At 46.6% G+C, this 16,605-nt stretch overlaps 1 protein-coding gene across 14 annotated transcripts in view; it reads right to left on the bottom strand.

Annotated features, from left to right (window-relative positions):
- The window catches only part of HLCS (holocarboxylase synthetase), a 1,696,783-nt gene that overhangs the window by 924,300 nt on the left and 755,878 nt on the right, over positions 1 to 16,605 (bottom strand). For all 14 annotated transcript variants that reach the window (XM_069636100.1, XM_069636104.1, XM_069636108.1 and 11 more), the window contains one exon: positions 6,229 to 6,388. In XM_069636100.1, coding sequence (XP_069492201.1) covers positions 6,229 to 6,280 — 52 coding nt within the window. In that variant the 5' untranslated portion in view covers positions 6,281 to 6,388. The remainder of the gene's footprint in view (positions 1 to 6,228; positions 6,389 to 16,605) is intronic.

Here is a 16,605-nt window from a genome sequence, read left to right as displayed (position 1 = left end):
TTTGTGAAATCAATAGGGGGATTGTGGGAACGGTAGTGTTTTGTCAAAGTATACTGGGAGTTCGGGAAAGAATAATAGAGGGACGTGGAGAAGAATGACAGAGTATTCGGGTAGGAAACAGGGAAACAGGGATTCTGGGAGATGTGGTTTTAGAGTGCAACAGGGTTTCTAATGGATTTACCAGATGCAGAGGGGATGTTGGATTCTGGTAAAGGAGGTTCATTGGGTGGAAGGGAGGTAGAGTTGGCACAGCCTATAAAAGCCTCAAGGACCTACTTCCTCGTCTCTTTCTGCAGTATAATACATAATCTCACCTGGGGTCCCCCCCCTCCGAGCCCCTAACCAGGTGACCCTCCCTCGCTCATCTAACCCCAGGGTTGGGATCTGAGAGCGCCAGCCCTTCCCCTGGCCACCTGAGTAAGGGATTCTCAAGGTCTGCTTGGGAGAATAACCTGAGGTTTCTCTCAGACAGCAGAGCGAGAGTTGAGAGTAGCGACAGGTTGCCACATTTGAAGGTTTCCAGGGTGGGGTACAAGCTTGAGGTACACCCAGATAAAGTGGTATGTGGGCCCCAGAGTGGGCAGGGGTGGTAGCAGGAGGTGGGATAGTAGCCAGAGAGGAGAAGGGTGGGACCAGAGTGGTGGCAGAGGCAGGAGGTGGTAGAGGAGCCAGAGAGGTGCTAGTAGGAGTAGCAGGAGAGGGAAGAAAGTTGATAAGACATGGGGGACACCTATTGAAAAGTAGGAGATTGTCCTGGTCCATGGCCGCAAGCCCAATGTCATTCAGATAGACATTAGTGATGGTCTTGGAGGACTGGAAGTGCCACTATTAATGGGAGAGAAAGAGATAGGAGACAGAACTGAGACAATATGAGGGGTCCATAGGTCTGGTGAGAGAACGACAAAGAGGATGTCAGTGAGAGTCTGCCTGTAGGAAGCACTGATGTAATTATCAGCGTTAGGTAGGCCTGGGTTGGAGACCAGGATGTCCCTCTTGAACTTCTTCCTTCCAGACTTAGTGAGAGGGATAGGATAGCAGAATGATTAGCAGCTAGAGAAGATTGGAGAGAGGGAAAGCATTATAGAGGGTGCAAGGAGGAAAGTGGAGAATTAGGGAACGAGGGAGAGAAGGAGAGACACAGTCCAGAGCCACACAACGCAGAAGTGTAGAGGGGGTTTGGTGATCACACAGTAGGAAACACACACGAGGAGCAGACAGGAGACAAACAGTACAACAGTACCCGAATGGGAGAGGGCCCAATGGGACGCAGTTCACAGTACAACAGTAACCACAATGTAAAACCACCCAGATTCGACTTTCCTAAAAAAGAGGCGTAAACGCCTAGTTATAAACAAAGCAGCAGTGCAAATGCGATATTCCAGAGGAAATGTGAGGGGTGGCTAAACAATACAATTAAATGAAGTGCTAAGGGGTGGTTTGGTAACGAAATGGGAATAATTTGAGGGGTGGGTCAGTTTAGTGGAGTGCAGTGATTGCTAACCCCCCACCCCCCCCCCTCCCGACTGCACTGCACCTATCTGGTTGGTAGCAGCAGGTTGACGGCTTCAGGCTTCTTGCTTTCCCGGCAGGGACGATCTGGAGCGGCTTCTGGAGGAGCTGCCCTTTGCCTTGGGGCACTTAGCCGAGGGCTGCCTCGGCAAGGCTGCCATAAACTCACTGACCACCAGAGAAGGATCGGGACCCTGACAAGAGTAAACCAAGCATCTAAAGAGAACTTCCTTGAAGCAATGGGAGCAATAAGTCCACTGACCACCAGAGAAGGGTCTTGGACGCCAACACAAGGGAGCTCAGATCCCATGGAGAACTGCTGCCTCGGTGGAGTGGCAAAGAGAAGTCCATTGACCAGTAGAGAAGAGTTTGGCACTTTACTGATATCAAGAGAGAGTGGGGAAACATACATCAAGTTGAAAACATGAAAGAGAACATTTTAAATACCAGGAGAAGTGAGTCATTCTCCTGGGGGAAGGAATTTTCTGTTGGATTATATTAGTCTTTAGTTGTAGTACAAGGGATAGAAGTAGGTTGTGACACAGGGTGCTGGACTTTGATTTCAACTGACATTCTGACTAGGGGTGTAACGGTAGAATGTTAAAGATACCGTGAACAGCTTAATTGAACTATAATAAACGTCACATTGTGTATACCAGTATACCGTTTTAGGGCCTGCAGCTATTAAGTGAGCTTTTCAATCTGATTTGGAAAGGCTGCAGTAAGCAAGTGCTGCACAGTCTAGATCTTGCACTGTGGTATGTGGCGTCTGCCAAGGGGGCCTTTTTTGGCAGACAGGAGCATAGGGAAAAGTGAGGCCACATTAGTAAATGCAGCTTTGATGCTGTGACCGCTCTTTCTCTGTGATCAGTAGAGTCAGGTTAAAGATTAGCCGATTTGTAGTTTTCCCACCAATTTGAAAGAATTCAAATGGGGGAATTAGCTGGATGCCCTTCTGATGCATGTCCACATAAAATGTTAGCTTTGTTGACTGTATGAACACTGGGCCTATCAGTGCTTTGTGCTAGTATATAAACTGCCCCCCCACCCCACTGTCCTCTGTGCAGATTTACACATTGGCACTAGAGTTGTTGCTTCGCTTGATCCTTCACCTACCTTCTGCATATGGCACTGCAATCAAGCAGGCAACACAGATTCTACATTCAATTTGTAGTATCCAGAGCAATGGGGGTGAGATATTTCTCAGGTCTATCCTCTATTTGTGACAACACCCATGAACACATTCCTCCATCTCAACTCACATAAGGGTCCTAATGCGCTCAGACCTGGGGGAAATGGTAATGATGGGGCTGTGGTGATGTGGTGGTCTAGGCCATATTTGTGCCGATATGTATTTTAACTTTGTCAATTTCAAAAGGTTTTTGTGCCCCTATCTTTAAGAATGTAAATGAACATGTATTGCAAGAATCAAGAAAGAAATCAACAGCGCCCACTGAACATTGTCCTGTTAGGATTACGTGGTCAGTAGTGAATCCAACATCAGACCTTTATAATACACCAGGCAGATGGTAAACAAGCTATAGTGATTTGATCAATATGCAACCTTTCGGTGAGTGTTTGTCGACTGAAATTTTGACAAAAGAAACAGAATGACATGGGCTTTCAGACCTCACACGAGTGAGTTTTCTCCCTTTAATGGGATAAAGCATTATCAAAACAAACTTTTATGACTGATCGCAGCGAGGGGTCATGATGCCCATACCATGTGGTTGCAAAATAATGCAGGTCGAGGACGATGTTCAAAGCGATGACCTGTGACTGAGCAGCAAGCTCATTGCTCAAAATGTGCATTTTGACACTTCCACTAGTCATTCTTTCATTCAATGCGATCAACGAGTGAGCGCCATGAAAGACCAAATCTGCAGCTGCCTTAGATTCCTGGAGGATCAGCTAAAAATGTGCAGAGACAAGTTTCAAAATGCTGACAATTTATGACTTTTAATAAAATATTTGTTAAGTTTAGTTAACGCCACCTGCTATACCGCGATAACCATGATATACCGTCATTTGGCAAGAAGGTTATCATACCGCCAAAAATCCAATACAGTGACGCCCCTAATTCTGATGGATCCTTTATTATTAGTTTGAGGCAGGGAAACCCTTCTTAGATGATAGGGGGGTCTTTTTCTAATAATGAAAGTCTACAACCACAATCATGCCACCTTTGTGTCAGCTTCCTTCTTCGACACCCTTACAGGGGTTGGAAAGTCAAGAGAGAAATAGGAGCAGAAATCAACATCTGCAGGCTAGCAGTTGGGCTATACAAAATCACTTATGGTAGAGACATATTGAGGGTTAGAAGAGGGCGTGGATAGTACAACAGGATACTAGCACTACAGCAAATGCAAAAGAGGTTAGGGTTCTGGGCCTGACAATAGTGGAGGTTGTTCTGGTGTCAGACACTGTACATTTGGGGAATCTGAATAAACAGTATGATAACAAAATATCCGTTACAAGAGGCTCCACATCCAACTAAATCATCTGTTACGATTGTATTGCATAGACATCTATTAGAGTTTTGCATGCATATATCCTTTACAGTCTCATTTTGTAGTCGGAATATTTAGGTAAGGTATACCTGTTTTTCTATAGCACCCTTGCACCAATTCTGAAATTTAAGAGCACTTTCAAGTGACATGTGGTATATTAGTTTACAGAAGAAATGAAGAAAAGGCAATAACCTCATGAGGCATTAGGGGCTATAGAACCAACAGGTGTGCCAAAGCCTTATGTGGTGATATTAATGTAGGAAACACACACACACACACACACACACACCCCTTTATATTAGAACCCTAAACTGTGTAATGGCTGCACTTTCAGACTATATGCTGCAATAGATTAGCAGAATATCACACTATTCGCTGTTATTTGCTTCAACCTGAATCCATGCTTGGTGCGGCCCGCATTGGGATTTTCCCTCTGTAACGCTCAGACTGATGATGTGCATGATGTTATATAGCCCGGGTGGACCAATAACTCCGGGGGCATGCTGGTGAGCTGAAGCATTTTGTTGACAGATTGTTATTTTCAGTTTCTCAAAGAAACAACTATACAGGGTCTATTGATGGACTGAAGACCTTAAAACTACCGCTCTCTGCAGGAGGTCCGACTTCTTGCGGCTGGTGGATGTGTAATTGCGACCTCCAGAAGTCTGGCCTAAAGGCTTAAGACCAATCACTGTAGGATTGTCTGTACCCTGGCATTGAAACGGGGCATCATAATGGATATTATACACCTCTCAGTTCAGAAAGGTAGATCCTCTGGAGCTCAAAGGATTGCTTCACCTGCGCACATCATGGCACTACACCCACAATTTGCATCAGTGATCCTGTTCTCAGAGGCCATGCATGTTTAAAACTTAAAGGGTGGGTTCGCCCTCCCCTCCCTATTCCAGTTTCCCTTTGTGCGCTCTGCATTCATCTTTACACAGCCGACTTAGGTTTCTCACTTCTGACAGTTGGCCTGAGAGGCCCAGATTAGTACCCTGAGGATTGGCAGGAGGGAGGCTTAAATCTTTAATTGGAAATCAAGCCTCCATGCTTGAAGGGCTCGCCTGAGCACATATGAGCCCCATCACACCACATGTTCCAACTAATTTTGGGTATCACATTCCAAATACTTGAAAAATTCCATCACTGGAAAATGCTAATTCATCCCAAGATATTCCAGTTTACCTCTTTGTGATCAGCATTCCAGTGATTTCACTGCCAATGACAATGCATGCACTACTATTATTATAATCACATTCCCTTTACCTCTCCCCACTTCCTATCTTTATAGTAGTTGTCAATAAGTTGTCAATCATTTTTTCTTAACTCCTGCTTTCCCCTCCCTTCCCCCTTTTCTCTTTCCCCTTCCTCCACAGACCATGGTATGGTTACCGCAGGCGGTGGAACAAAAAAACATTTTCTGGACAAAACCTGGCGCCAACAGACCATTGCAGTGGTGATGGGAACAGTATAAAAGCTTCTTAACACAACATGGAACACTGAGTCAATTCCATATGTATTCGGAAAGAGATGTCTTTTCAGGGCACACTGTTTCTTTAAGTTGGGAAGATTCAGTGAAGAAGACACAAAAGTGCAAATGCACAAAACTATTTTACTTGTTCCCAGTAAATCCCTCCGTGTTCACTGTTGTGGCGAGTGAGGGTAACTAAGGAGGCCATTCAGTACAAGCCAGCAATGTGAAAGGAACATATTTAAACAGTACAGCTCTCCACCATATGGATAGGAAAATACAAATTATCAGCATCCTACGATTTAACCATACCACACGTGAGGTCCCACTAGTGAACCGACAGAATGGAAGAAAAAAAGACAAATTCTCCTCTTCAGTGGTGTAGTCTTTAGTTTCACATTTGTGGTCTGCAGGCCGTTTATTAATGCACTAACCAATTTTAATTTAGTTTAATACACAAATTCATCCCTGCTTCTTAATTCTTAAGTCATTACCTTCTCTGTTGAACTTTCTATTACAGTAACAGCTTGCCTGTCCAACACTCAGTTAATCATTTGAATGTCTCTGCCATTTTCCAATCCAATTTTTCGCTGGAAGGTCCGGTTTAGACCTTTGGGTCTTCCCCTCATCAGGTTACAGTTTAGAACAGAGATAATAATACTTGTAATATTAGGAATTAGAGCCAATGAGTGAACACCCTTTCAAAGACTGCTAGCCCGTGGGGCTCATACTTACAAACAATCTTCTGTGGTACCATTCCGTTATCCATTTGGAGCCTGTTCTCCATGAAGGCTATGCCAAGAATGCTAAAATTGTCCACGCTTGCTTCTGCGATTAATTCACAGGGATCTCCGGGATTGTATGCCACCGGTAAACAATAATCTGACCAGTTTATCTAAGTGGAAATAAAAGCATAACAACTCAATTTGAAAAAAGAGAGATGGAGCAAAAGGTGGCAAGACAGGCATATTTCGGTGCATAAATGAGCGAGAAAAGAAAAAAGCGGACCAAAATTACAGTACTAACATCTAAGCTTTTGGTTGCAGTAGACTTCAATTACAGATAATGCAGTGCTATTCTATGGTGCATGAATGGCTGTGTTAGGCAGATTATCCTACCAGTAATACACTTTTAGATCACACGTAGATTCCTACACAGATTACCACCATGTATAGCCTTTTCCTAGCAGGAAGAACACTAGAAGCTGGCTATAGCTTTATACTCATTTATACTTATTGGACCAGCGAGAAGAGCTTCGGAAAGGAATTCGGTTCACAGGTACGTATGGCTGAGTGTGCATCAAAATATTGGGTTCCTAAATGAAATGCAAAGACAGATAGATTTCCAGATATAGTAGGAAGGTGTTGGGACAGAAAGAGGACACACAGTATTCGAGAGGAATCCCGGTAGGTGCCCTCCCACTAATAAGTGGAAGTGGCCTCTACTCGGTCTACACCCGGGAGGGAGTAAGAACCAATATATAAATAAGACAGAGCTATGAAACACAAAGGTGCACTGCACAGATAGGTTAGATAGAAATCCTGAGCCTATTAAAGTTTAACAATTTGCTTATTTAATATACATTTATACTGGTTAAAATAAGCATTAAATCATTAAGTCAACAAGATAACTGCTGTAGCTGGATACGCATTATAGCGTTCCTGCATCGAATTGGTTACTGCTACACCACGTTGTCATTAACGTTTAGACACATAGATGCCCTACAGAGACTTCTTTTTGGCAATCCGAGACTGACGCTGTAACTAATCAGTCCTGTAACGCAATATCTCGACCTGATGGAGGGACAGCTGAATGTCACATTCCTATCTACACCTTACCAACCCTAAGACTGTTTAGCAATTTTTTGGATTAAACTCCACCGATAAACGAGAAGGATTTGGGCCATCTACGTTCTGAATAATTAATGCCTGACAAAAAGGTTATGAGCTACACGACAGCCGACCACAACCCCAATTCCTAAAGTTGTGAGCCCCCTACGAGCGCCAATAAAGGTTGCACGTATTCAGTCCTTTTTTGTCTTCACATTGGATACGACTATTTGGGATTCCCGTTGACTCTAGCAAATCTCCTGATGAATGTTCTCCGATTGACTCTATAAGAACAGAAACATGTCGAGACACCTTCCTGGATACGGACAGGGAGCAAAGTTGTTTAGTATTATCAGACAATAAGAAGAAATTGATACATTGTGTGACTTTTGTGAACTGTATCTGCAACTGTTTGTGAACACACCATCGATTGTGAATGACGGTTTCCTATGTTTTATGTGATGTTTTAGATGTATTTGTTTGTGACTTATCTTGTTGACTTAATGATTGAATGCTTATTTTAACCAGTATAAATGTAGATTAAATTTGCGAATTGTTTAACTTTAATAGGCTCAGGATTTCTATCTGACCTATCAGTGCAGTGCACCTTTGTGTTTCATAGCTCTGTCTTACTTATATATTGGGACAGAAAGAGGAGACAGCACTGCCAAGTATTAGAAACATATGGTGTATTGGCATATGCAACAAGTCCATCACTATTCAGTATTTTCATCAATGTACAGGTAGTAGAGCAAAATGGAGGATCCTAGTCTAAGCGCAATAGCAGCAGCTTATGAGCTCAAGATTAAATTAGACCATTTTTCAGAACAGTCTTAAAGCCTTGTAATGCGAGGATGGACAGTGTCAGGGAGAATTCTCATTCTATGGCTAATTTCCCTTACCTATAGAGTCCCCCAGCAGCGTTGCTGGATTTGAAGGGTTTGTTTCTTTTTACCTGCTAAGAGTGAGACTCTTTTTTCCCACTCTTTTTAAAAAAAAAGATTTTTATTAATTTTATTCAAACCAAACAACAATACAAACCAAACACGCAGTGCAATATACAACAGTTCCATTATTCACCCATTAATCTTGGTCACTGCTCCCCCCATCCCACCCCCCTTTATGAGCCTCTTTGTTCATCGCTTTCCGTATCTGCTGCACGCGGCAGGGTCTCGCTCCCCTCGGATTCTGTCGGATCCGATATTGTTCCAAACTGTTCTGCTATTAGTAATTTCCATGCCATCAGGGTACCCGCTTCCTCCTCCCCCCTTAGGCTGCTTGCCTCTTGCCATACCATCGTTTCAGCCTCCGCCCATTTTTGCAACGCCTTCCACCACACCTCCACCCGCGGCTTGTGATACGTCTTCCATCCCATGGCAATCCTTCGTTTGGCAAGCACATATGCCAAATCTTTCAGCTTCCCAACATGCCTAAGTTTCCGTGATCTGGGGACCCCCCCCCCCAGCAAGCAGGCCCAAGCCGTGTTTATGGTGATCATTACCCGCTTCTTTGCTAGTTTTTATGCCACTTCACCCCAGAAACGCTCAATTACTGGGCATGACCAAAACATGTGTGTCATGTCAGCGTTTTCTTTGTCGCATTTGGGACACGCCTGTCGCCAACATTTTTAAACTTAGATATCCTCAGAGGAGTCATGTATGCTCTATGCGTTATATACAACTGTATTTGTTTTAGTCTAGCATTTCTTGACACCTTCTTGGGGTATCCCAGGACACATTCCCACATCCCATCCTCTATCGGGGCTCCTACTTCCGCTTCCCAATCTAGTCTCAATTGTGTCAGCTCCTTTCCAACCTTAGTCATCACCATCTCATACAGTCTAGAAATCTCATGCCCCCCTTCCAATACATCATATATTGCCCCCATGATAGCATCTGGTTCTTCCGCCAGTCCTGTTTCAGGCCACGTTTTTCGAATTTTCTGAACCATTCTATGATATGTAACATATTGGCCCGTATGTAATCTTGCCTCTTCCCCAAGTTCTTCGAAATCCTTAATGGTCCCCTCTTGCCAAAAGTCCCCTAACATTACCAACCCCACCGATCCCCAGTAGGTCCTGATAATCACCCTCAACTGCTTATCTCCCCCTGCCAATGCAACCAGCGGTACCTGCGGGGAGCACAGGCATGGGTCCTCCATCATCCGGCATGCTCGACACCACATTTTCTACCCAAGCATCATCATCCCAGGGCGCTCATTCATTTCTGACTGAGGCAGCCAGATAATTTCTGTTAAGTAAAACAGGGTACAATCATGCCCAAACAACCTTAGTTCAGGGGTCGCTTCATCGGAGAGCCATTTGCCAACATATTGTAGCTGGCTCGCTACATAATAAACCTCGAAATTAGGCAGTATGATCCCCCCTTTTCATAGAAGTTCTGCAACTTCCATAGCGCTACTCTGTTCCGGGTACCATGCCACAGGAAGTCCCTACACATACTATTCAGTTTAACAAAAAACTTCTTGGGTATCATGTATGGAAAATTACTAAAATAATTAAGAAGCCTAGGCAGGACCACCATCTTAAGCATTGCCCCTCTTCCCATCATTGCCAGGGGCAACTTCTCCCAGAACCTCATGTATTTCCCGATTTTCTCAATGGCTATCGGTGTTATGCATATGTTCCTCTTCTGCCGTGTGGTACACGTCCATTCCAAGGTAACGGAAAGAACCAACCGCCCATGGTATTTGTAACACCGGTAATCTTTCCTCAGGGGTTCCCTTATAGCTACCCAGGGGGAAAATGCTAGATTTTTGAGGATTCACCGCTATCCCGGACAGCCCTGCATACCTCTCCATCACTTCCAGGATATACTGAAGATTTTCTTCCGGGTATTTCAAGTATAATAACAAATCATCTGCATATAAGGATATCAGGTGTTGTTCCCCCCCCCCCCACCTCAATACCTATCGTATCATAGTGTTGCCTGAGGTATATTGCCAGAGGCTCCAGGGCTAGAATGTAAAGCATCAGGGACCAAGGGCACTCATGCCTGGTGCCTCTACTAAATTGCCATCTCTCAGATATCACTGATCCTGTTCGAACTATGGCTAGTGGCTCACTGTATAGCATCTTCGCCCACCTGATGTAACCTGGCCCCACTCCGTACCCTCCAGGGCCGCCAACAGCCATGGCCACTTGACAGAGTCGAAAGCTTTTACTGCGTTTAGAGACACAATCGCCATCTCGCCTTCAATCCCTCCACCCCATTCGACCACCCGGTGCAGCCGCCTGTGGTTCCGAGTTATGTTCCTATTTGGGACATAGCCAGTTTGGTCTGGGTGTATTAATTTGCTAATTACTCTTCGCAATCTGTTTGCCAGGACAGCCGTCAATATCCTACTGTCCTGGTTCAGCATCGACAAAGGTCTGTAGGAACCACAGCTATGCCCCGGTTTGTTGGGCTTGGGAAGCGGTATTATGATCGCCTCTCTGAGAGACTCCAGCAGCCGTCCTGCCTCAAAAGCTTTATTAAGCATCTCTACCATTGGGGGGAGCACTTCCACTGTATATATTTTATAAAATTCACTAGGGAACCCATCTGCCCCCGGGGTCTTACTAGCAGGCAACTGCCTTACCAGTTCTTCTAACTCCTCCAAAGTAATTGGTGCATCAAGCTCCTCTCTTTCCTCTTCACTTATCTTGGGCAGTCCTATATCTTCTAGTGTTTCAGCTATCTCTTCGTGGATGCCTCCCTCCTCATCTCCATATAGCACCCTATAGTAATCCGCAAACTCCTTGTTGACTCCTTCTTGGGTGTCCGCTATCCCACCATCTTCCCTCGTTATCGTTCTGATCGGGGGTCTGGGAATATCACTCTTGAGCCGTCCTGTTTTGTCCCCTCCCGCATGCGGTCTCTCTATATACTTTTTGTAATTGAGGTTGAAGAGCCTTTCCCAGTGTTCTGCACACGTCTGCTGTAGCTTCCTGCAATGCTTACCTCTTTATTCTCCACTAGCTCCATGTCTACGCGTCCACCTTTTAATTCTCTTTCTAGTTCTTCTTCTGCTCTTTGTAGGTCCGCCAGGACCCTGCCCTGCAGGCCCTTGGTCTTAGCAATGGCCACCCCCTGCATCACTACCTTAAAGGTTTCCCATAATGTACCCGCCGAGTCAACACTACCAGTATTCAACTCGAAATAGTTAGTAATCTCTTCTCTTATATCTTCTCTTAAAACTGGGTCTTTGAGCGCCTCTGCTCGGAGGCGCCATGTCGGAATCCGCGCCCTCGGGGGGCAGTATTGCCCCCCGAGAACCAGGGGCGAGTGATCCGAGAGGACCCTCGCCTTATATTCTATCTGAATGATCTCTGCCATTACATCTGGCGTGGCAAAGATGTAATCAAGCCTTGTATGCAGCTGCTGCGGGGTGGAGTAGTGAGAGTATCGTTTCCCTTGGGGATATTTTGTCCTCCACACATCTAACAAGCCAAAATCATCTAGCAGCGTCTTTAATGCTTTAGCCGCTGGGGTGGGCCTATCAATCCTGCCATCTGATCCGTCTACCTTGGGGTTCATTACCCAATTAAAATCCCCACTTCAGATCACTGCACTACCTACACATACTAAGGTTGGTGCACAAAGTTCTGAAATATGCCGCAGTGTTTGGGTTGGGGGCATATGTATTTACAATGCTTACCTCTTTATTCTCCACCAGCCCCCTTAATATAACCATCCTCCCATCCGCCTCCACCACTTCCTGCAATAGTTGGAACGGGACGTGCGGCGCCACCCAGATAAGCACTCCTTTAGCATAGGCAGAGTATGACGAGCCCACCACAATCCCTCTCCATTTCTTCCTTACCAACTCAATCTTTTCCCGCGTCAGATCCGTCTCCTGTAACAGTGCAATATCCATCTTTTGCCTTCTTAGATACAGCATGACCTTATTCCTTTTCAAGTAGCTGTTAAGTCCCCTGACATTCCATGTGATTATTTTAAGATCACCCATGGCTCGTTGATACTCCTCTCCCTTACCTCCAGCCAATCCCTCGCGCACGCGCAAAACAGATACAACCATCTGACTCTTCTATGTAGGCTCATGTTCGAACTTAAGCTCCCCATAACTATATACACACCAAACTTCCCGCCCTCCTTCCCTCCCCCCTCCCAGCCCTTCCCCAACAACACCCTCCCCAACTGTTGCCCAGCTCCATTCCTGGATCTCAGGCACCCCCACATCTAGCCCTATCTAGCACAAGCCTATGCTCAGGGCCCAGTAGGGTGAAGCCACCCTAATGGCTACTCAACTACTAATATTTCGGGGTGGGTTGCTTCCATTCTGTTGCTCCTATTTTCAAGTTTATTATGCTTTATGTCAATGCTATGCAGCTCCCACTTGCATTTTACCCACTATATTCCAGTCCATGCCGAGCACAAGGCCCGAAAGCTATACATTGTTCATCCGGTCTCGCCTTTCCCAGTATAACCAGGGTCACCCTCCCACTTACCCCCTCAATGTCCGTGACACCAACTCATCAATTGCCATGCTCTTGCCGGTCGCGTTCCGCCTCTTGTTCCGGGTAACCCTGCAGGTCCAGCCATGACACCACCTCCTCTGAAGGTGGTGTCGAAGAAAAGCGCTCTGCTCTTACATAGCACCTTCAGCTCCGCCCGGTACAGGAGCATGTACTTGATGCCTGCTGCACGCAGCCTCCTTTTGACGGCCATGTAGCTGTACCTCTGCCTCTGCACCAGCATCGTGTAATCCGGGTATGCCGTTATATTGGTGGATGCTCTCTCCACTGTTCCGCCTTTACGCAAATATTCCAGGATCTTCTCTCTGTCTTTAGAGTTCAGGATCCTCGCGATGATCGGTCTCGGTGTAGCCCCCGGTCGCGGTTTCCTCATTAAGGCGCGATGCGCTCGCTCCACCGTGAACCCCTGTGAGATCTTGTCTGCTCCTATCTCCTGGAGGATCATGTTCTCCACGTAGTTTGTGGGTCCTGGCCTTCCTCTCCCTCCGGCAGGCCGACCACCTGTATGTTATTTCTTCTCGCCCTTCCTTCCGCATCTTCCACCCGATTTTCAAGATTGGTGACCTGCTGTTTTAGCACATGGACCTCTTTTGCATTATTCGTGCTGACATCTGTATTGGTCTTCACTGCGCTTTCCAGACCACTCGTTCTCTCTGCCAGCGCCCTGACATCTTGTCGTAGCAGGGTAAATTCAGTTCCTACCGCATCAATTTTATTCTCTAGAGCAGTACGTAGGTCCGCCATTGCCAAGCCCCATTTGGTGCTCAACTCCGTTATAGCCTCCAGGATCTGATGCTTGTCTCCTTCTGGGGCCTCTTCCGCAGGAGTCGTGGCCGTGCATTGCGCCTTTGTTGCAGGGGTCCTCTGCGTTTTCGCAAAGACCTCCATTGTAGGTTGTTTGGTCTTGGCTCTTAGTCCTTTCACCGATATAGGGCCACCCTTCACACGTGTCTAGCTCCGGCTCAGGGCTGTTGTTGTGACACTCCCCATTCCTTCAGTCGTTGGGGTTGCTATCTTCTATGGCGCATGAAATTGTTATTCACATGGATTCTGGCCTCCCACGTTTTACTTTACACATATAATTCTTGTTGGCGCATGTGTCCACTGACACCTTCCCCTATGGTCAGGTTGCCTAGGCACATGTGATGTACGCAGGGTTTGGGTGCCCTTATGCGATTGTATTAAGCACACTCACTTATCGTTCCTTGGTTCCCCCTCAGTAGCCACCATGTGCCACCGTAAGGGGGTACATTTGTGTTGCACTACACAAGTCATCAACGGCCTCCCAGGTCGTTTTCCTGTAAGTGTTCGGTTGCATCCACATCTGTCTTTAATCACCGTCTCTTAGCCATGTGCCCTGCGCATCTACCGGCTGGCTCGCCTGGCAGCATGCATACGCGGGCCTGGTGTAGGTCTTATCCCTTGGCGGCAGCTCTCCGTGTGCAATTTGGTACTTTTGAGCTGAGTACCACCGTGTCTGTGGCTTGTGGCGCCCGCCCCACGCAATCTGACCCACACCCCGGGTCACAGCGTGTGTTCGCGCTGCAGTGGCATGCTTACTGCAGAGCCCGGCAGCTCTTAATGTCCTCAGCGCCGCCCGGCGCCCACACCGTTCGCTCCGATGTAATCTGCTGCCATCCGCTTTGTTAAGGGCTTTCTGCCCGCACGCACATCCAACTTCTAATCAGCGCCACAGCCCGCTCCTCTCGTATCTTGTATGACATATCGCAGGCACAGCTACCTTAATAAGCAGCTGGGAGCCACGTCTGCACATCGCACCCCTCTGCTTCCACTGTATTCATTCGGGAACGCTCCTTGTGTTAGGTTCCCGGAGCACTGCCTCGTCAATTCAAGACAGAGATACACTTTAATGATGCTGGCGGTCGAAGTGTTCCTGCTCTGCTTCAGCGGCAGGATCCAGCCGCTGCTGCATACAGTTACAAGCTGTCTTATCTCTTCAATCTGGCAACAGGATCCAACCTCTACAGTCTTTCAGGCCCGGGAGTGTTAATCTATTAACACGGTCCTATTCTGTAGTGCAATGCTGCCCCATAGGCAGACATCTGAGAACGCTGCGTGCAGTTCAGAGAAATAAGTTTGGTTTCCCGGCTGCAACCACTCTTCCTTTGTTCGCCGCCATCTTGGCAACAAAGTATCTTCACGGCCGCTCTTCACAAAAGTCCATTTATCCTTTGAACCACGAGCACGAATGATTTACCCTTCAGGATTCGCACAATGCATGTGTTCCGACGCTCGATCCTTCAGTTTCCAGGCACACGTTTAATTTTTTCAAAGCGTAATTCAGCAAATCAATGTCGGATCACCAGGAGCCCAGCACGAAGCACGTCCTAGTCCATGGCTAGTTAGCCACGCCCCTGCTCTTTTTCCCACTCTTAGGCATTATTTGCTATGTGTGTTCTAGGCTATTTTTGTGTTTAATGTCTATGGGATTTTCTCAACCCCATAGGAACCATCTTTATTCACATGTGTTACACAGCACCCTCAGTGCAGTGACACAGGGGTGTCGTAGCGACCCCAACCATAGACTCCATACCCTGGGACTGACTACTGTCTCACAGGGCATGTAAAGTCACAATTGACTTTACTAGTTAATTTTTATGAACTAAACCAGTACAAACCATCTTACTATGGAGGTACTGGAAAGGGTTAATAGTTTTTCCCTGATGTTCCTTTTCGAGAGGGTACCGTACAGTCCCCCTCTCAAAGGTTTCTGGCTAGTGGCAGTGGTTACTACCATAAATATTCAACCGCAAATATTTTCGTATGGGATTTTCCCATTGTTCGAGGCTACCACTTTTTCTGACAGCCTCTAACATACCGCCGGTGTATTTTAATATTAACTTGACTCCAGTAGGTTTTATTTGCCATAACTTTAATATAACTCTTTCTCGTGTCTTTCTCTAAACTCCTAACCCAGGTCGGGTATCCTTTGTTTGTCCTTTTGGCGGGCTTCTGCCGAGAAGCCCTCCTTTCAGCGCCACTGAGTCTGGGGTAGGTCCATTGTGTGGGAGGGGGCAGTAGGACCCCTGGACAGGGTTGCCTCAGCAACCCATGTCGGACTCTATCCTGATAGGCTGAGGGTCTCCCGCCAAGATGACCACTCCACTGTGTGAGTGACAGCTAGGCTGTATGAATGGGGATCTTTTTGCATAAAAGCCGAGTCCTGAGGACTAGAAGAGCAAGACGTCGCCACTGGAACTAAGAAGCTGAAGAGGGGAGAAGCCAAAGACATCTGCAACGACTGAACCACCGGTGAAGCCCTGCTGCAGCGTCTCACCACTTTTCTCCACATGGCGAGAGAAGATCTTCACCTGCAAGAGCCTTCTTCCCTTGAGCTGGTGGGGCCAACCAGTTTGCCAATCGCCTTCTCGGACCTGCCTTGGTCGAATCTCCCGTACCCTGTACTTGGAGGCCGGATAGCCAGGCACCAGTCAACTCGGACCGCGATTTAAAGGAGCGTACCTTTTATTCGTTGGGTAGTGCAGTAACTCAAACCTTCCTCCATGACGAGAGCCTCTCTTCCTCTGCTGGATCACCCGAACTGCAGGAACTACCAGGAACAACCACCATCGTAGGAGCCACTTCTTCATTTTAAAGGTACATTGTTCCGCCAGGCCGCCCTTTCTTCGCGGTAGCACTAAAGGGGTTTTAAATCCTTTACCTACCTGTTGGGTTGGCCGCCCCTCTCTCTTAACATTGTCTTTCAACTTCTGCATCCACCTTTTCAAAATTGTTAACCAAAGACCTGACTGCAGCTACAAGAAC

The sequence above is a fragment of the Ambystoma mexicanum genome, chromosome 7p, assembly GCF_040938575.1.
Source record: "Ambystoma mexicanum isolate Mex_15411 chromosome 7p, UKY_AmexF1_1, whole genome shotgun sequence".
In the NCBI taxonomy this organism is placed as follows: Eukaryota; Metazoa; Chordata; class Amphibia; order Caudata; family Ambystomatidae; genus Ambystoma; species Ambystoma mexicanum.
This window is presented reverse-complemented; position numbering and strand designations above follow the sequence as displayed.